The 22,404-nt window shown below is 37.6% G+C and overlaps 1 protein-coding gene across 1 annotated transcript in view; it reads right to left on the reverse strand.

Annotated features, from left to right (window-relative positions):
- The window catches only part of RALGAPA1 (Ral GTPase activating protein catalytic subunit alpha 1), a 251,940-nt gene that overhangs the window by 106,865 nt on the left and 122,671 nt on the right, over window positions 1–22,404 (reverse strand). The window contains exons 27-31 of the mRNA XM_080934414.1: window positions 20,953–21,078; window positions 20,025–20,083; window positions 18,854–18,962; window positions 17,353–17,463; window positions 4,874–4,942 (exon numbers count right to left, since the gene is read on the reverse strand). Coding sequence (XP_080790540.1) covers window positions 4,874–4,942; window positions 17,353–17,463; window positions 18,854–18,962; window positions 20,025–20,083; window positions 20,953–21,078 — 474 coding nt within the window. The remainder of the gene's footprint in view (window positions 1–4,873; window positions 4,943–17,352; window positions 17,464–18,853; window positions 18,963–20,024; window positions 20,084–20,952; window positions 21,079–22,404) is intronic.

The raw sequence follows: 22,404 nt of genomic DNA on the forward strand, positions 1-22,404 counted from the left end.
CATGAGGGCTCATTTCTGGATCTTCTATTCTATTCCATTGATCCATGTGCCTATTTCTGTACCAGTACCATGCAGTTTTCAGCACAATTGCCTTGTAATATAGCTTGAGGTCAGGGATAGTGATTCCCTCAGATGTTTTTTTGTTGTTGAGGATGGATTTCGCTATTCTAGGTCTTTTGTTATTCCATATGAAATTGCACATTGATCTTTCCAATTCCATGAAGAACTGGGTTGGATTTTTGATGGGGATTGCATTGAATCTGTAGATTGCTTTTGGTAGGATGGCCATTTTTAAGATGTTGATTTTTCCAATCCATGAGCATGGGAGATCTTTCCATTTTCTGAGATCCTCCTCAATTTCCTTCTTTAGAGGTTTGAAGTTCTTGTCATATACGTCCTTCACTTGCTTAGTTAGAGTCACACCAAGGTATTTCATAGTTTTTGTGACAATTGTGAAGGGTACCTTTTCCCTAATTTCTTTCTCCACATGTTTGTCCTTTGAGTATAGGAAGGCTACTGATTTGAGTTAATTTTGTATCCAGCCACTTTGCTGAACTTTTTTATCAGCTGTAGGAGTTCTCTGGTGGAATTTTTGGGGTCACTCAAGTACACTATCATGTCATCGGCAAAGAGTGATGTTTTTATCTCTTCCTTTCCGATTTGTATCCCCTTGATCTCCTTTTGCTGTCTAATTTCTCCAGCCAGGACTTCCAGTACTATGTTGAATAGGTAGGGGGAGAGTGGGCAGCCTTGTCGAGTCCCTGATTTTAGTGGGATTGCTTCAAGTTTCTCGCCATTAAGTTTGATGTTGTCTGTTGGTTTGCTGTATATTGCTTTTATTATGTTTAGTTATGGGCCTTGGATTCCTGTTCTTTCCAAGACTTTTAACATGAAGGGGTGTTGGATTTTGTCAAATGCTTTCTCAGAGTCTAGTGAGATGACCATGTGATTTTGGTCTTTGAGTTTGTTTATATGGTGGATTACATTGATAGATTTCCTTATGTTAAACCATCCCTGCATCCCAGGGATGAAGCCTACTTGGTCATGATGAATGATCGTTTTGATGTGTTCTTGGATTCGGTTTGCAAGGATTTTGTTGAGTATTTTTGCATCAATGTTAATAAGTGAGATTGGTCTGAAGTTCTCTTTCCCTGTAGGGTCTTTGTGTGGTTTAGGTACGAGGGTTATTGTAGCCTCAAAAAATGAGTTGGGCAATATTCCATCTGATTCTATCTTTTGGAATAGATTGGTGAGTATTGGTGTTATATCCTCAATAAATGTCTGATAAAATTCTGCACTGAACACATCTGGACCTGGGCTTTTTTTGGTTGGGAGGCTTTTGATGACTTCTTCTTTTTCTTTAGGTGTTATAGGGTTATTTAGATGGTTTACTTGGTCCTGGTTTAACTTTTGGACCTTGTATCTGTCTAGGAATTTGTCCATTTCCTCCAGATTTTCCAATTTTGTGGAGTATAAGTTTTTGTAGTAGGATCTGATGATTTCTTGAATTTCCTCAGTTTCAGTTGTTATGTCTCCACTTTCCTTTCTGATTTTGTTAATTTGGATACTCTCTCTTTGCCCTCTAGTTAGTCTGGCTAGGGGTTTATCAATCTTGTTGATTTTCTCAAAGAACCAACTCTTGGTTTTGTTGCTTTTTTCAATGGTTCTTTTTGTTTCTATTTGGTCTATTTCTGCCCTAATTTTGATTATTTCTTGCCATCTACTCTTTTTGGGTATATCTGTTTCCTCTTGTTCTAGGGCTTTTAGCTGTGCTGTCTGGTTGCTGATGTGAGCTCTCTCCAGTTTCTTTTTGGAAGCACTTAGGGCTATGAGTTTTCCTCTCAATACTGCTTTCATTGCATCCCATAGGTTTGGGTATGTTGTGTTTTTGTTTTCGTTGAATTCTAGAAAATCCTTAATTTCTTTCTTTATTTCTTCTTTGACCCTGCTATCCTTTAACAGAGCGTTGTTTAGTTTCCATGTGCATATGGGCATTTTGTTGTCTTTGTTGTTGTTAAAGACCAGCCGTAGACCATGGTGATCTGAGAGGATGCATGGGAGTATTTCAATCTTCTTATATTGATGGAGGCTCGTTCTGTGTCCAATTATGTGGTCAATTTTCGAGAAGGTGCCATGGGTTGGTGAGAAGAAGGTGTATTCTTTTACTTTGGGATAGTATGTTCTGTATATATCTATTAATTCTAGTTGGTTCAAAGTCTCTGCTAGTTTTGCAGTGTCCTTGTTCAGTTTCTGTTTCCCTGATCTGTCCATTGGTGAGAGTGGGGTATTAAAGTCTCCCACTATTATTGTGTGGGGTGAAATGTATTTTTTGAGCTTTAGTAGGGTTTCTTTTATGAATGTGGGTGATTTTTTATTTGGAGCATATAAGTTAAGGATTGAGAGTTCCTCCTGACAGATTTCCCTGGTAATGAGTAAAAAGTGTCCTTCCTTATCTTTTTTGATAACTTTTGGTTGGAAATTTACTTTATTCGATATTAGAATAGCCACTCCAGCTTTCTTCTTGGAGCTGTTTGCTTGGAAGTTTTTTTTCCCACCCTTTTACTCTGAGATAGTGTCTGTCTCTGTCTCTGAGATGAGTTTCCTGTATGCAGCAAAAGGCTGGATTTTGTTTATGTATCCAGTCTGATAGTCTATGTCTCTTTATTGGGGAGTTGAGACCATTTATGTTAATAGATATCAAGGAATAGTTGTTTCTGTTTCCTGCCATTATTGCTTTTTTGGGTTGAGTTGTGTCTGTGTTTTTTTCTTCTTTTAGTTTTCTTGTTTAGGAGTTTTCTTGTTTTTACTAGGCTGTATTTTCCCTCATTGTATTGGGTTTTCCACCTATAATTCGTTGTAGTGCTGGGTTTGTGGTCAGATATTGTGTGAATTTAGATTTGTCTTGAAATATCTTCGTCTCTCCATCGATGGTGATTGATAGTTTTGCTGGGTATAGCAGCTTGGGCTGGCACTTGTGGTCTCTTAAGGAGTGCATGATGTCTGTCCAGGCTCTTCTAGCTTTCATAGTCTCTGTTGAGAAATCGGTTGTGAGTCTCATTGGTCTGCCTTTATATGTTACCTGATCTTTTTCCCTTACTGCTTTTAGTATTCTTTCTTTACTTTGGGCACTTGATGTTTTTACTATTATGTGTCGGGAGGTATTTCTTTTCTGGTCCAACCTATTTGGAGTTCTGAAGGCTTCTTTTATGCTTGTGGTCATCTCATTCTTGAGGGTAGGGAAGTTTTCTTCTATGACTTTGTTGAAGATATTTACTGTGCCTCTTAGTTGATACTCTTCTCCCTCTTCTATTCCTATTATCCTTAGGTTCGGTCTTCTCATTGTGTCTTGGATTTCCTGGACATTTTGGGTTAGGAGCTTTTTGTTTTTTGCATCTTCTCTGGCTGTTTTGTCTATGCTTGCAATGTTGTCTTCTGCCCCCGAGATTCTCTCTTCGATCTCTTGTAATCTATTGGAAATGCTTGCTTCTGTGACTCCTGATTTCTTTTTTTGGTGTTCTGACTCTAGGGTTATCTCTTTTAGCCTTTTCTTTATTGTGTCAATTTCTGTTTTAATTTCCCTCTTCCATTCCTATATTTCTTTGGTTCTGTTGTCCTCTAGTTCTTTGAGTGTTTTTCTTGTTTCTTCTTTAAAAGCTTCTGAATCTTTTTGCTTTTCCTCCCTTTCTTGTTTAAGTATCTCTATCAGCATCTTGAGGTGTGATTTCAGGTCTGTGTCTTCTTTTTCTGGAGTGTTTGGAATTCCGATGTTTGCTGTTATGGGAGAGCTGGGTTCTGGTGTTGCTAGATTGTCTTGGTTTCTTTGGGATATACTCTTTCTCTTTCCTCTTGCCATTTTGTTGTCAGTGATATGTTCTTGCCTTTCCCTTGTATCTGGTCTGTGTCCCTGGTTCTCCACTGGTCCAGGTGTCAGATGGGCCGAGCCCTGTTTTATGCCTCAGGGTGGTCGGGTGTGAGCAGAATTTCTAACGTTCTGTTTCTGGTTGCTGGATCAGGCATGGCAGGGCAGGGCAAGGCAGGGTGTGCACTTTCCGCGTGCACTCTGCAGAGATCTCTCTGCTCCCCGGCAGCCCAGGTCTCCCACCCACCAGTTGCTCAGCCTCTATCATGATCTCCAAACTTCTTATCCTTTCTACTAAAAATGCAGAAGTGGGTGGCCAGACTGATCTATAGAGTGAGTTCCAGGACAGTCAGGACAACATAGACATACCCCCGTCTCAAAACACAAATGAATAATAAAAAAAAAAAAACCCTACCACCAATAAATAAGAGGTATGTTGCCAATATTTTCTGTACTCTATTTATTATAAATATATTTATCTCCAACTGATAGCAGCTGTAGTGACTATCTTCAGAAGTGATAAATTTCTCAGACTCCCTAACAACTTCATAATCTGGCAGATTACAGTAAAATCACTGTAAGTAAACAAAATGTTTCCTAAGATTCCTTACTCTGATATTTTAAGACAAATATCCCTTAAATTTAAACCAGAATGAATTTTGTTTAAATCTTTATTTATTTAATGTACATAAATATTTTGTCTATATGTATGTCTGTTCATCACATGTGTGCCTGGTGCCATGAGGCCAGAAGGAGTTGGATGCCCTGGGACTCCAGTGAGCCTCTATGTGTTTCTGAGAACTGAACCTGGGTCCTCTGGAATAGCAACAAGTGCTCTTAACCGCTGAGCCTTCTCTATAGTTTGTGAAACATTTTATACCTAAGCAATGAAAAGTTACATTATACGTTATTTTAAATATAGATGAGTTATCATAAAAATATTTGTACCTTTAAAATCTTAAATTTAAGTATTCAAGATAAATACATATTAAATGTCAGAAATTTAGAATTTACCCTCTTGTCCATTTCATATGATGACGCTTCTGTACTTGGCAAAAGGTGGGTGATAGTTGCTATTAGAATCTGCATTAGAATGAAGAAGTAAACAAAATTAAAAATCATTACATTCACTATATTCTTTAAAATTTAATTATTACATGCTTAATATAATTTTTGTGCTGTAAATTTAACATCTAAACACAGCATCTAACCCATACATTGTTACTTTAATTTGTATCATGTAAGCTTTTAAGGTATAATTAACTATTGATCATTTATAATCCTTATGCAGAGAACCAAAATTACATATATATGTCCTGCCAATGATAAACCATTTAGTACTATTTCCATTGATAAAGCTCAATTGATGTGTATAAACACAGATATTAATTTCCATTAGAGGAAATCTGAAGGCAGAGGTAAAGGATTTATAAAAATCATTATATTCCTACTACCTCACGAACCACTGCCTTTCCAGATCTCACTATCTATGTAGACTGAGAAGCCTGTGTCCAAATGCTTCCAAATCTAAAAATTCGAGAGTGTATTCCAAAAGTTTTTGTGATGGGGATATCACTCAATTAGTAGAGTAATTGCCTAGGATGCAGGAATGCCCGAGTCACATTCATAGACTCACATACAAGTGAGCTTGATGAAGCAGGCCAGTAATCCCAGCACTTGGGAAGGACACACGAATCACAAGGACCAGAAATTTAAGAAATTGTCAGCTATATAATAAGTTTCTACCCAGCCTGGGCAATATGAGACTCTTGCTCTAAACTTAAAAGGTTTGGGTTTTAGAAAATTTCAGATTTTGGGGTTAGGGATGACTGTTTACCTGACAGAGTCTACGAAAAGTATTTAAGACAGGAAAAACAAAACAAAACAAAACCCCCTGAACTTTTAAAAAGTTACATAAAGATACAAAATAAAGAATATGACAAACACTCCTGGGTTCAAGTCACCTGCCTGTCTAGGCCTCCTGAGTAGATAGGCTTCCAAATATGTGCACCATTCCCAGGTTTTTTCTTTTAAGAAATATTTAATCTACTTGAGTATTTTGCCTGCATGTTTGTATGCACACCATATTCATTACTGCCCAGGAAGTCCGAAGGTGCTGGGTACTCTGAAACTCAGAAACTGAAGCTACAGATGGTTGTGAGCTACAGTGTGGAATCGAAGTTGAGTTTTCTGGAAGAGCAACAACATTGTTAGCCACTGAACCATCTCTCTACCCTACCACTTAACTTCTTCTCCTCTTCTTCCTCCTCTTCTTCTACCTTCTTTTCCTCTTCCCACTTTTTACTTATAAGTGCATTTGAATATTTGCAGGTTTGCATGCTGTGTGTATGAGTGCCCAAAGAAGCCAGATAATAGTACCCATTTCATGGAGCATGGCTACAGAAGTTGGGAGCTACCTGATATGAGTACTGCAATTGAGTTCAGGTTCTCCAAAAGGCAAGTACTTGTAATTGCTAAGGCATCTCACTAGCCCCATTACCAGCTTTAAAAAAAATGTATGTGCATATATGTTTGTCTATGTGTGGGTATGTATAAGTGCAGGCTGTGTGGAAGTCACAGCCATTGGGTCTTCCTTTAGCCAGAGCAGGGCGACCGCCATCAGGCCTCACTGCCTGCTCTTAGATTGCTGAGCACCCAGAAGAGCCTAAGGAGGCTCTCTATCCTGAACCCATGGGTGAGTCCCCATTTCCTCACCACTGACTATCTGGGGAGAGACCTCCAAGAACACTTGAGGCACAGGTAGCAGTGTGGACTGGTGACGACTGTTCTGGCCCTGAGACAGAGCTGGGTCACCGCCCTCAGGACTCACCATCTGCACAGACCACGGAGTACCCAGAGGAGCCTCTGGAGCACTCTCTCACCTGAGACCATGGGTGAGCACACACTTCCTCCACACTGACTATCCGGAGACGGCCACTGGGAAGTATCCAGGCACAGGTAACTCAGTGTTACCTTTCTGGCACACATCTGTGCCCAAAGCCAGAGTCGGTCCATGGCGACTGGACTCACAGCCTACTCACAGAGAGCTGAACACCCAGGAGCAATCACCATCCTGAGCCCATGGGCCCACAGGACAGACAAGCTCCAGTCAGAGACAACAAAATCACCTAGCATCACATATAATAAGACGGCAAGAACCTAAGCAATGGAAACCAAGACAACCTGGCAATATCTGAACCCACTTCACCCACCACAACAAGTAGTGGATATGCCAACTCACCAGAAAAACAAGATTTGGACTTAAAATTATACTTCAGGATGATGATGGAGGTCCTCAAGAAGTTCATGAATAACACACTTAAAGAATTACAGAACTCACGTAAACAAGTAGAAGCCCGTAAAGGGGAAACACAAAAATCACTTAAAGAGCAACAGAAAAACACAACCAAACAAGTGAAGGAATTAAAAATGAAAATAGGAACAATAAAGAAATAACAAATGGAGACAACTCTGGAGATAGAAAACCTAGGAAAAAGATCAGGAGTCATAGATACAAGCTTCACCAAAGAATATGGAAGAGAGAATATCAGGCAGAAAAAGAACATAAAAAATACTGACACAAAAGCCAGAGAAAATGCAAAAATCAAAAGATCCTAACCCAAAACATCCAGGAAATCCAGGACAAAATGAGAAGAAGAAACCTAAAGATAACAGGTGTAGAAGAGAACAAAGACTCCCAACTAAAAGGGCCACTAAATATCTTCATCAAAAATCATAGAAAAAAACTCCGCTAACCTAAAAAACGAGATGACCACGAACATAATAGAAGCCTATAGAACTCCAAATAAATTGGACTAGAAAAGAAATTCTTCCGGAAACATAACAGTCAAGACACTGAATGTTCAAAACAAAGAAAGATACTAAAAGCAGTAAGAGAAAAAGGACAAGTAACATATAAAGGCAAACTGATGAGAATTACACCAGACTTCTCAACAGAGACTATAAAAGCTAGAAGATCCTGGTCTGACCTCATACAGACCATAAGATAACACAAATGCCAGCCAGGATACTATACCAAGCAAAACTCTCAATTAAGATATTCCAAGACAAAACCAAATATACATAATATCTGTCCACAAACCAAGCACACAAATATAATTCTACTTCTAACATAAAAAATAACAGGAAACAAAAATCACTATTCCTTGATAGCTCTTAACATCAATGGACTCAAGTCTCCAATAAAAAGACATAGACTATCAGACTAGATATGTAAACAGGATCCAGCATTTTGCTGCATACAGGAAACTCACCTCAGTGACAAAGAGAGACACTACCTCAGAGTAAAAGGCTGGAAAAAAACTTTCCAAGCAAATGGTCCCAAGCAAAAAGCTGGAGTAGGCACTCTAATATCAAATAAAATAGATTTAAAACCCAAAGTTATCAAAAGAGATAAGGAAGGACACTTTTACTCATCACAGGAAAAAATCTACCAAACTCTCAATCCTGAAAATCTATGCTCCAAATACAAGGGTACCCACATTTATATAAAAAAACTCTACTAAAGCTCAAAGCATATATTAAACCACACACAATAATAGTGGGAGACTTCAACACCCTACTGTCATCAATGGACAGATCATAGAAACAGAAACTGAACAGAGACACAGTGAAACTAACAGAAGTTATGAACCAAATGGATTTAACAGACATCTATAGAACATTTCATCCTAAAACAAAAGACTGTACCTTCTTCTCAGCACCTCACGGTATTTTTTAAAATCTTTTTTTATTAGATACTCTGAATTTACATTTGAGATGTTATCCCTTTACCTCGACCTGCTCCCCCCCCCCTCTAGTTGCATTCACAAAGGCGCACTTCCTTCTGATCGGTCTCTCCACCCCATTGCCTTGTCGTTCCCCTGCACTGGGACAACGTGCCCTCTCTGGAACAAAAAACTCTTCTCACATTGATGCCAGACCCTGCTACTTCAGCTACAAACGAAACTGGATCAATAGGCCTCTCAAAGTGTGCACAGAGGTTGGTGTTTTACTCCATGGGAGTTTTGGAGGGTTTGGTTGGTTGATAATGTTGTTATCTTCCCATGAGGCTGCAACCCCTTTCAGCTCCATAGGTCCTTTCTTTAGCAACCTCATTGGGATCCCTGAGTTCAGACGGATGGTTAGCTGCAAACATGTTCAGCTGTATGTATATGAATCTAGCACAGTCCCTGAGGGGGCATCTCTGTCTGCCAGTATTTTTTGGGACCAGCTTTGTGCTTGGATTTGGTAACTGCATATGTGGTGGATCCCCAGGTGAGGCGGCTTCTGAGTGATCTTTTCTTCAATCCCAGTTCCTCTATTTGACCTTATATTTACTCCAATGAGAGTTTTGTTCTCTTTTCTAAGAAGGACTGAGGCATCCCCATTTTGACCTTCCTTCTTTTTGAGCTTCATAATGTTTGTGAATTGTTTCTTGGGTGTTGAGTATTCCAAGCTTTCTGAGGTTAGTATCCACTTATCAGTGAGTGCATACCATGTGTGTTCTTTTGTGACTGGGTTACTTCACTCAAGATGATAGTCTCTAGTTCCATCCATTTGCCTAGGGATTTCATGAAGTCATTGTTTCTAATAGCATCGTAGTACTTCATTGTGTAAATGTACCACATTTTCTGTAACCATAAATCTGTTGATGGACTCCTGGGTACTTTCAAGCTACTGGCTATTATAAATAAGGCTGCTATGAACATAGTGGAACATATATATGTCCTTGTTATATGTAGGAGCATCTTTTGGGTATATGCCCAGGAATCATATAGCTGGGTCCTCAGGTAGTACTATATCCAATTTTCTGAGGAACCGATAGAGTGATTTGCAGAGTAGTTGTACCAGCTTTAAATCTCACCAGCAACAGAGAAATGTTCCACTTTCTCCACATCCTCAATAACAGCTGCTGTCACTTGAGTTTTTGGTCTTAGCCATTCTGACTGATGTGAGGTAGAATCTCAGGGTTGTTTTGATTTGCATTTTCCTGATGAGTAGGAATGTTGAACTTTCTTTAGGTGCTTCACAGCAATTCAGTATTTCTCACATGAGAATTCTTTGTTTAGCCTGCACCCCATTTTTAATAGGATTACTTAATTCTCTATAGTCGAGCTTTCTGAGTTCTTTGTATATACTGGATACTAATCCTCTATCAGATGTAGAATTGGTAAAAATCCTTTACCAATCTTATGTAGGCTGCCGTTTTGTCTTCTTAACAGTGTCCTTAGCCTTACAGAAGCTTTGCAATTTCATGAGGTCCCATTTGTTGATTCTTGATCTTAGAGCATAAGCAATTGGTGTTCTGTTCAGGAAACTTTCCCCTTTGCCTATGTGTTCTAAACTCTTCCCAACTTTCTCTTCTAGTAGTTTCAGTGTACCTAGTTTGATGTGGAGATCTTTGATCTGCTTGGACTTGAGCTTTGTACAAAAGGATAGGAAAGGGTCAATTTGCATTCTTCTGCATGTTGACTGCCAGTTGAACCAACACCATTTGTTGAAGAGGCTGCCTTTTTTCCATTGAATGTTTTTAGCTCCTTTGTCAATGATTAAGTGACCACAGGTGTGTGGGTTCTATTCTGGGTTCTCAAATCTGTTCCACTGATCTACCTACCTATCTCTGTACCAATACCATGCAGTTTTCTATCACAATTGCTTTGTAATATAGCTTGAGATGAGAGAAGATTCCCCCAGAAGTATTTTTATTCTTGAGAATAGATTTTTGCTCTTCTAGGTTTTTTGTTATTCCAGGTGCACTTACAAATTGCTAACTCTATGAAGAATTGAGTTGGAATTTTGATAGGGATTGCATTGAATCTGTAGATTGCCTTAGGTAAGATGGCCATTTTTATAATGTTGATCCTTCCAATCCATGAGCATGGGAGATCTTTAGATCTTCTAAGACCGTCTTCAATTTCCTTCTTAAGAGTCTTGAAGTTCTTGTCATACAGATCCTTTTACTTGCTTGGTTAGGAACACCCCAAGGTATTTTATAATCTTTGTGACAACTGTGAAGGGTGTACATTCTCTAATTTCTTTCTCAGCATGTTTATCCTTTGAGTAGAGGAAGGCTACTGATTTGTTTGGGTTAATTTTATAGCCAGCCACGTTGCTGAAGTTGTTTACTAGTTGTAAAGGTTCTCTGGTGGAATTTTTGGGGTCACTCAAGTACACTATCATGTCATCGGCAAATAGTGATATTTTGACTTCTTCCTTTCGAATGTGAATTCCTTTGATTTCTTTTTGTTGTCTAGGACTTCCAGTACTATACTGAATAGGTAGGGGGATAGTGGGCAGCCTTGTCTAGTGCCTGATTTTACTGGGATTGCTTCAAATTTTCTCCATTTAGTTTGATGTTGGCTACTGTTTGCTGTATATTGCTTTTACTATATTTAGGTATGGGCCTTGGATTCCCGATCTTTCTAAGACTTTGATCATGAAGGGGTGTTGTATTTTGTCAAATGCATTCTCAGCATCTAGTGGGAGGATCCTGTGGTTTTTTTCTTTAAGTCTGTTAATATGGTACACTATGTTGATGGATTTCCGTTTGTTGACTAATCTTTGCATCCCTGGATAAAGCCTACTTGGTCATGGTGGATGATTGTTTTGATGTATTCTTGCATTCAATTTGCAAGAATTTTATTGAGTATTTTTGCATCGATGTACATGAGAGAAACTGGTCTGAAGTTCTCTTTCTTTGTAGTGTCTTTGCGTGGTTTAGGTATGAGAGTAATTGTGGCTTCGAAGAACGAGTTGGATAGTGTTCCCTCTGATTCTATTTTGTGGAATAGTTTGAAGAGTATAGGTATTAGGTCTTCTATAAAAGTCTGATAGAATTCTCCACTAAACCCATCTGGTCCTGGGCTTTTTTCCTCTTGAATATATCTGCTTCTTTTTGTTCTAGAGCTTTCAGCTGTGCTGTCAAGCTGCTAGTGTATGCTCTCTCCAGTTTATTTTTGGAGGCACTCAGAGCTATGAGTTTTCCTCTGAGTACTGCTTTCATTGCATCCCATAAGTTTGGGTATGTAGTGGTGTCATTTTCGTTAATGTTAAAAAAAAAAAAAACCTTAATTTCTTTATTTCTTCCTTGACCATGCTATCATTGAGCAGAGCATTGTTCAGCTTCTTTGTGTATGTGGGCTTTTTGTTGTTTTCGTTGTTATTAAAGACCAGCCTTAGTCCACGATGATCTGATAAGATGCATGGGAGTACTTCATTCTTCTTGTTTCTGTTGAGGCCTGTTCTGTGAACGACTATATGGTCAGTTTTGGAGGAGGTACCATGAAGTGCTGAGAAGAAAGTATATTCTTTTGTTTTTGGATGAAATGTCCTGTAGTTGTCTGTTAATTTCAATTGATTCATAACCTCTGCTAGTTTCGATGTGTCTCTATTCAGTTTCTGTCTCCATGATTTGTCCATTGATGAGAGTGGGGTGTTGAAGTCTCTCATTATTGTGTGTGGTATAATATGTGCTTTGAACTTTAGTAGGATTTCTTTTATAAATGTGGGTGCCCTTATATTTGGAACATAGATGTTCAAGATTGAGAGTTCATCCTGATAGGTTTTTCCTCTGATGAGTAAAAAGTGTTCTTCCTTATCTTTTTTGATAACTTTTGTTTGAAAATCCATTTTATTTGATATTAGAATAGCTACTCCAGCTTCTTTTCTGGGCCCATATGCTTGGAAAGTTTTTTTCAGCCTTTTACTCTAAAGTAGTGTCTGTCTTTGTGTCTGAGATGAGTTTCCTGTAGGCAGCAAAATGCTGGATCCTGTTTATACATCCAGTCTGATAGTCTATGTCTTTTTATTGGGGAATTGAGTCCATTGATGTTAAGAGAAATTATGGAATAGTGATTTTTGTTTCCTGTTATTTTTGTTGTTAGAGGTAGAATTATGTTTGTGTACTTTTCTTCTTCTTCTTCTTCTTCTTCTTCTTCTTTTTTTTTTTTTTTTTGCATGATAATTTTTTTTTTCTTTTCCTTGGGTGTAGTTTCCTTCCTTGTGTTGGATTTTTCCATGTATCATCCTTTGTAGGGCTGGATTTGTGGACAGATATTGTGTAAATTTGCTTTTGTCCTGGAATATCTTGGTTTCTCCATCTACAGTGATTGAGAATTTTGCTGAATAAAGTAACCTGGGCTGACATTTGTGTTCTCTTAGGGTCTGTATGTTGTTTGTCCAGGACCTTCTGGCTTTCATAGTCTCTGTTAAGAAGTCTGGTGTAATTCTGATTGGTCTGCCTTTATATGTTACTTGTCCTTTTTCCCTTACATCTTTTAGGATTCTTTCTTTGTTTAGAATATTCAGTGTTTTGACTATTATGTGTTGGGAGGAGTTTCTTTTCTGGTCCAATTTATCTGGAGTTCTGTAGGCTTCCTGTATGTTCATGGTCATCTCATTCTTAAAAACATGAAAGTTCTTTTTCTATGATTTTGTTGAAGATATTTACTGTGCCTCTCAGTTGATATTCTTCGCCCTCTTCTATACCTATTGTCTTTAGGTTTGGTCTTCTCATTGTGTCCTGGATCAACTGGACATTTTGGGTTAGGAGCTTTTTGGCTTTTGCATCTGCTCTGACTGTTTTGTTTATGTTTTCTATGGTGTCATCAGCCCCTGAGATTCTTCTCTTCCATCTCTTGTAGCCTGTTGGCAATGCTTGTATCTGTGACTCCTGATTTCTTTTTTGGTTTTCTGTCTCCATGTCTCTTTAGTGTTTTCTTTATTCAATTACCTTATCTGTTTGGTTGTGTATTTCTGTAGTTCTCTGAGTGATTTTTCCTGGTTTCTTTTAATTGTTTAAGGGAGTTATTTATGCCCTTCTACAAGGTCTCCATCATTATCATGAAGTATGATTTCAAGTCTGAGTTTTCTTTTTCTGGTGTGTTTGGCAATCCCTACTTGCTGTGGTGGGAGAGCTGGGTTCTGATGTTGCCAGGTTGTCTTGGTTTCCACTGCTTACGTTCTTTCACTTTCCTCTTGCCATCTTGTTATTTGTGATTACAGGTGATCTTGTGGTATCTGCATGAAGCCTGTCTCTCCTGCGGATCCTTCTACTTAGGATGGAAAGTGTTCCTGCTGTTCCTCCAAGCTCCCAGGGACCTGTGTATGGGCAGTCCGCCCTTCCAGATGTGGCTGGGCCAGGTTTGGCCTTTGGCCAGAAGTGTGCACCCCCATTCAGTTCCACTGCTGGAACCATGAGAGCTCTGTGCAGCTTTTCTCAAGGTAGAACGTGGGTAAAAAAAAGTTGACTCACCCTTCTGCTTAGGATGGAAAGTTTTCCTGCCACTCACAGTGTCTTTTTAAAAACTGGCCATATCGCTGGTCAGTAAACAGGCCTCAACAGATAAAAGAAGTTTGAAATATTCCCATGCTTTCTATCAGATCATCATGGACTAAGGCTGATATTCAACAACAGCAAAAACAACATACACATACACATACACATGGAAGCTGAACAATGCTCTACTCAATAGCCTGGTCAAGGAAGATATAAAGAAAGAAATCAAAGACTTTTAAAAATTTAAATGAAAATGATGGCACAACATTCTCAAACTTATGGATGCAATGAAAGCAGAACTAAAAGGAAAACTCATAGCTCTGAGTGCCTCCAGAAAGAAACTGGAGGGAGCATATACCACTAAAATCAGGAAGTAGACAGTGTTGCCCACTCTCCCCCTACCTATTCAATACAGTACTGGAAGTTCTGGCCAAAGTAATAAGACAGTAAAAGGAAGGCAAAGAAATATAAATCTGAAACAAAGAAGTCAAATTATTACTATTTACAGATGATGATAGTACACTTAAGTGATCCCCAAAATTCCACCAGAGAATTACTACAGCTGATAAGAAGTTAGACTCCAGAGAATCAAATAATCCTATTAAAAATGAGGTACAGAGCTAAACAAAAGAATTTTCAACTGAGGAATATTGAATGGCTGAGAAGCACCTAAGGAAATGTTCAACATTCCTAGTCATTAGGGAAATTCAAATAAAAACCCTGAGATTCTACCTCACACCTGTCAGAATGGCTGTGATCAAAAACTCAGGTGACAACAGATGCTGTTGAGGTTGTGGAGAAAGAAGAACACTCCTCCACTACTGGTGTGATTACAAGCTGGTACAATCACTCTTGAAATCAGTCTGGCAGTTCCTTAGAAAATTGGAAATACTTCTACCTGAGGTCCCAGCTATACCACTCCTGGGCATATATCCAAAACACTCCAACATATAAAAACGACACATGTTCCACCATGTTCATAGCATCCTTAATTATAATAGCCAGAAGCTGGAAAGAACCCAGATGTCCTTTATCAGAGGAATGGATACAGAAATTGTGGTACATTTACACAATGGAGTAGTACTCAGCTAATAGAAACAATGACTTTATGAAATTCCTTAGGTAAATAGATGGAACTAGAAGCTATCATCCTGAGTGAGGTAATTCAGTCACAAAAGAACACTCATGGTATGCACTCACTGATAAGTGAATACTAGTTCCAAAAAGCTTGGAATACCAAAGAAACAATTCACCAATCTTATGAAATTCATAAAGAAGGAAGGCCAGAATGTAGAAGCCTCAGTCCTTCTTAGAAGGGAGAACAAAACATTCACAGGAAGAAATACAGGGACAAATAGGAGAGCAGGTATTGAAAAAAAAGTCATCCAGAGACTGCCTTACCTGGGGATCCACCCCATATTCAGCCACCAAACGCAAGCACTATTGCTGATGCCAAGAAGTGCTTACTGAAAGGATCCAGACATGGATGCCTCCTCAGAGGCTCTGCCAGAGTCATATAGATACAGTTGAGGATGCTTGCAGTTAACCATCAGACAGAACACAGGTAACCCAATGAAAGAGCTAGGGAAAAGGCTGAATGAAGGAGTTGAAAGGGTTTGCAACCCCATGGGAAGAACAACAATATCAACCACCCAAACCCTCCAGTATTCCCAGGGACTAAAACACCAACCAAAGAGTATACATGGAAGGACCCATGGCTCCAGTTGTATATGTAGCAGAGCACAGCATTGTCTGGCATCAATGGGAGAAGAGGCCTTTGGTCCAGTGAAGGCATGTTTGCCAGGGTAGGGAAATGCCAAGACACTGAAGTAGAGAGGGTGTTTGGGAGAAGGAGCACCTTCATGGAAACAATGGGATGGTGAGGGAGGATGGTACTGGGGGGAAAGGGGATAATATCTGAAATGTAAATAAGAGAATATGTAATAAAAAATAACTATAAAGAAAGTCTCTTCCTTTAGCTGGAGACTTAAGCAGCTATAAGTCACTTGATGTAGGTCAGGGACTGACCTCTAGACCTATGCAAGAACAGCAGATGCTCTTAACTCCCGAGGCAGCTCTTTAGCTCCCATTCTTAGCCTCTTTTCAATTTCTTTTGTAGAAATTGGGATTGAACCTAAGCCCTTGTATATGGTTGGCAAGTATTCTACCCAACTCATTAAAAATCACTATTTGAAACAGGGTCTCACTAAGTAATTCAGGGTACCTCAGAATATGTTGTTCTCTACCTCAGCATCCCGAGTATCTGGTATTACAGATATAATCTTCACAACCCAGCCTTTTCAGTTTTGTTTGCATGATGCAAATGTCATAAAGATGCTGGTACAAATGTGTATGTGCCTGTGATGGTGAGTGTGCATGTGTGCGGAGGTTAAAGAGATATTTATGCCAATATAAATCCTACAGTACAAAGTAAACTCTGATTTAATTAAGATACAGTGTACACATACCCCAAAGAATTCCAACCCAAACCTAAAATTTACATAAATAAATAATGGATACAAAAAAGGCTTTATTTAGTTCTCTCAAATAAGGTAAGGGGATGACGGAACTAATTTCTTATATTAAAATACATCTAAGAATTAGGTAGTGGAGAACTGGAGAAATGGCTCTGCAGTGAAGAGTATTGGCTGCTTTTGTAGAGCACATTCAATTCTTAGTACCTACCATGTAACTCACAACCTTCTGAAACTCCACTTTCAAGGATCTGTTGCTCTCTTTTGGCCTCTGTAGGCCCAGGCACACAAGTATACATACATACATGCAAGCAAAAATACTTTCACACGTAAAAATAAATGTATCATAAAAACCAACTAAAACCATGCATGGGCCAGTCTGAGGCCCCTGGCACAAATATAGCAGAGGCTTGCCTGGGCAGGCCTCATGGGAAAAGGTGTGCCTAATCCTTGAGACTTCAGGCCCCAGGGAATAGAGGCCTGGTAGGGCGGTCCACCCTCTTGGAGGAAAGTGGGAGGAAAAATGGGATTAGAAATTGTGGGAGGAAGGGGAACCGAGGGGGGAGAAATTGCTGGAATGTAAATAAAAAAAATACAAAAAAAATATTAGGTAAAATAAACAACAAGTATTTACCTATGAGAAAATTAGTACCCATTAAAATAACAACATATTTCAAGGCATCTATAATTAAGGAAAAATTCTACAAGTTTATAATAAAAAATAATGAAAACTTATTTACCTGAATAATTTTCAAGGGAGAATCAGGCTGGTAAGTCTGAAGCCTAGGTACATAGTGAACCAGCATGTGCAGCATGTTACAAGCTACATGGGCAACTGTTTTATTAGTAAACTGCAACAACAAAAATCATTGTTATAAAAATTTATTCATGCATATTCATCAATATTAGCTTCTGATAATTTAAAATTTTATGTTTCCTTTTATCATAAATTTCTGCTATTATACCATATATTCCTCAAAGCTTGTATTTATAGTTTTTATTCTGTCCTTCACTATGCTTAGCAAAGTGCCTCAAACATAGCATACAATCAGAAATACCTTTCAATTAACTGGTATTCTTCAAAAGTGCCTACTAGGCAATTATATATTTACTCTTAAACAGATGGTATTAAAAGACAAAAATAATAAGCATTCATTCATAACTAAAAATATATTTACATAAGCAGGGCATGACAGGGCATATTTAAAATTCTGGCACTCATCATGCTACAGAGAAAAATCATAAATTCACTCATTGACAGTCTGAGTGTTCTATTGAATTAGGTTTAGCCTATACTAAATAGTGAGACTTTGTCTCTCTCAAACAATAATAAAATACAAACAAAATCAAAACCAAACAAACAAAAACCAACAAAAAAACCCCAAAATAATAATACCAAAATAGAATAAAAATTTTTAATTTAATTTAGACTTTCTAAATGACTAGATTATCACTTTTTTTTTTTTAAGTGAGTGGAGTTGTTCTGCATGTGTGTGCCTGGTACCCAAGGAGGCCAAAAGACAACACTAGGTATCTTGGAACTAGAGTTATAGAGAGTTCTGAGTTGCCAATGTGGATGCTCTAGAACTGAACTCAAGGTCTCTCAAATAGTAGTAAGTGCTCATAACCAATGAACCATAGTTTCAGCCCACAGATTACTACTTCTGAACTAATTCTATTCTTACTATAAGATGATAATATTAATAATAAAACCAAAAGCCAAAACTCTCAATAATTTAGGAGGATCAGAGAGTAAGTCACAAAAATATTAGTTAAAAAAAAAAAACAAACAAAAAAACTAAGAGGGCTTGGAAGGTGATTCTGCTTGTGCCTAGCCTGTGACTGTGTCTTTGCCCTCAACATATACAGAGACACATACACACCTTTCTCCCTCCCTACTTCTCCCTTCTCCCTCTCTACACTACCACTCTCTTCTTCCCTCCTTCCTTCCCTCTCTTTCTCCCCCACACCCCCTACACACTCCATATGCTGGTTTCTACTTTTTTTTTAAATGTTATTCACATGATTTTTAGGGAAGAAATATAATACAGAAAAGTTCAGAACAATGAACTCATTACAAAAATACCTTAGATTCAAGAATATGACCCTTCCTAAGGTCCGAATCACCAGGTTAATGTAATAGCAAATGATAAAAATGGTTATTCAATATCTGGGAAAAATCATGTGTTCTGAACAATCTCAATATATATCATTATAGTATCAATACACATCATATATTACCTTTAATGAAACACAAATTACATTCAGTGCTTCTTTAATTTGAGGATGATGAGATTCGTGGACTAATTCTTCACAAATCCATATACCTAAACTGCAAAGCGCTACACATCTGGGGGAGGAAAGACAGCAATAATAAACATTTTAATAAAATAAAACATTCACTGTTTAAGAGAATTAAATATTTTGTTAATCTATAAGTTAACTGATGGTGATGAAGTTACTCTCAAAGTTAGCTGAAGAAAAGAAAGTGGGTTCATAGAATAAAGTGGAATAAAGTAGATGTTGTTCCTTCTGTTTCTATTTTATGAAATAGCTTGAGGAATATTGGTATTAGGTCTTCTTCAAAGTTCTGGTAGAATTCTGCAATAAAGCCATCTGGCCTTGGGCTTTTTCAGTTGGGAGGTTTTTAATGACTTCTATTTCCTTAGAGCATATGGGACTGTTTAGATAGTTTACCTGCTCTTGATTTATCTTTGGTATGTGGTATCTGCCTAGAAAATCATCCATTTCATCTAGATTTTCCACTTTTGTTGACTATAGACTTTTGTAGTAGGATCTGCTGGTTTTGTGAATTTCCTTAGTTTCTGTTGTTATGTTTCCCCTTTCATTTCTGATCTTGTTAATTTGGATATTGTCTCTGTGCCCTTTAGTTAGTTAGGCTAAAGGACCAGTGAGAGACCCTATGTGTTAATGAAATAAAGTGGAAAGAAGTAGAGGACACTTGATGTCTTCCTTTGGCATATGCACATGCATGCAGAAGCACCTGTATAGACAAGTGTCTGTACAGGTGCTTGTACGTGCATGTACACATACAGACACATACACACATGAAAATAAAGGGAAAGTATGAATCTTCTGATAGTCTATTAAAAATCAAGATCAAATAGGTGGCTAATAAAATACATCATTTCCTTAGATATATACAATTTCTATAATATAAATATTTTAATGAACACTGATGTTTCTACTGCTGTAATTCAAAGTACTGAAAAAGGAATAATAACATATTAAATATGAAGATTAAGTAAGATTAAAACAAGTTATTTTAGTTACGGAGGATGAAGACTTTTAGAAGTCTGGAATAATTTGAAATGTTGTAATCAATTTTTATAAAATACCAAGAACAGTAATTATATCAATTGTTAGGTTTAAGAATAATTGATTGAGTTACCGTGCAGGACCAGAGGGCTCATCTCTCGCCGAGCTTAATACAGTTTTAATTATAAGTTCCTAAAACAAGAAACAAAAGAATTAATGGAAGGAACAAAAGGGAAAAGGAGAAAAGAAACAGAAGAAATGACTAAGATTTCATGTCATAATTCAACAAATATCTATTAGTTGGCCATTCTGGGCAAGATAATGCTCTGGGCAGTAGAAATACAGGGGGTAAGTCTACAGTTTGTTCTTTAATAAAATCTAAGTATTATTTTAAAAAGTAACTAAATCATGAAATTTGTAACTAAATGACTTAGTCACAGAATTATTCACTATGGTTCACATGGCTGGGCCCAGAGCCTTAACAGAACTTTTCACAACACTCCCGTCTATCTTGTTCTAAGAGGTGTTGAGTCCATAGGACTCTAAACGTGATCATGTCATATTTCCTCTTTATACAGAGGCTGACTTCTGCAAAGGCTCCAAACAACTTTTTACTGGTTTTCTAACCGGGATTCACTGTTGTCCTGCTCCTGATGACTATGCAAGCACTTTAATGATACAGGTATAGGAGACTGCCAATTCGAATAGTAGAAAAGTTCTATCACTTTGATAGAATTTATTAAGAAATAAAAAGTAGACGTCAAAACATTTAGCTTAGTTGGGTATGTCAATCCTAGAAGCTCGTATTAGCAGCATAGGTCTTGGGCCACAGGGTACTTCAACACATGTTCAGTGAGTGAAAGAATGACACCTACGGAACAGACATGTGAGTAGGCTTGATAATGAGAAAAAGTTTCAAAGCTTTTAAACCTGAAATGCCTTTGCTCATAGTAGACATTCTAGTTTGATGCCTGGGTCATTAACATTCTTTAATAACTAGATATCAAGAAGAAAAGGGAGAAGACAGATTACATCTCATCATGCTTCATCTTACAGCCTACCTTAACATCGGTAAACTGAGACACAGCAATCTCAGGAATGTTGGGATGGAGAGCAGGAAGTTCACAATATAAGTTGGGAAAGCAAACTAAAGATCCCAGAAGAACTTGTGCTTCCACTCTTGGTGCCTATATATCAGATTCAAACAATGTTTAAAAATCTTTTAATTTTGTCCTTAAACTACCATTCAAATATTCTGTCATATTACATTACACAGGGCAGAGAGAGCATGAAAAAACTTAAAAAGGAAGGAGAACACCAGAATTAGGTTTCCATCTAGAATTTCTAAAGAAAGTATGATTAATCTCAGTAAATATAATGGAGAAATAGCAAAACTTTCTTGAAAAGCGACCAATAAACAGAAATCATCTGCAGCTAATTAATTTTAAATAGGAATATAACTTGGTACCAACATACATTTAAGCTAATTAAAGAGAAAATGAATATTTTGTTTACTTACTGAGAGACAGTGTATTGCTATATAGGCCAGGCTGGTCCCAAACTAACTTTGTAGCCTAGGCTAGTTTAAAATTTATGATACTCCTACTTCAGCCTCCCAGGTACTGGGCTCAAAGGCATGTGCAACCATCCTAGTTAAACTCTTGTAAATGAAATTCATGCTTCAATTACCGATTGTTCAAATACATTGATGACTTAGTATCACTACTTTAGGATAAATAAAAAGTGATTAGAATGTTAACATTGTCTTCAAGAAATAGGTACCAGGCTAGATGGTTCTTACCTTTTTATGGATATGAAAAAACCACCATCCTTAGTATTTACTAACATTATGATTATGTTAATATTAATACTACAATAAAAAGTGACTTCATGTCATCTTTCATTTTATTAAGTTGAACATTTCCTCTTCTGCCCTCTTACATGTTCACTAAATAGGAACCAATGTATTACTTTATTTTTAATACAGTACTTACAAATTGGACTATAGCTTTAAGAATATGTAATAAAAATATGAAACACCAGTATAATAACAATACAATACTTCCATTCACACAAATCAAGACTCAATCTCTAGACAGACTAGCAGCTTAGTAAGGTTTAAGCTTATACTACTCTCAGCAGAACAGAACAGATAATTTTCGTTGGACCTATTAGAGTATACTTAAAATCCTCACCCTAAAGAGGCCAAGGAAGGACACTCATAAGTTGAAGGCCTGCCAGTACTACCAGCAATACACTGTCTCAAACAAAGCAACAAAACAAAGGGTAAAATACTTCATGGTCCACATTTAAAAACAACCTCGAATTACAGATATGAAAGGGCAGGGTAAATGCACATCTATCATTCTTGTTTAAAACTATCCTAAACAAACAGTGCTGGTTTTTAAAAAAATTCAATATTTAGTTGAAGAGATTAGTTGAGTTTCTCTGTTAAGTTGGGTAAGATAACTGATAATATCTGAATATGAGGCTATAAGAGGAACAGACTTACA

The sequence above is a fragment of the Micromys minutus genome (assembly GCF_963924665.1).
Source record: "Micromys minutus genome assembly, chromosome: 1".
Taxonomy (NCBI): Eukaryota; Metazoa; Chordata; class Mammalia; order Rodentia; family Muridae; genus Micromys; species Micromys minutus.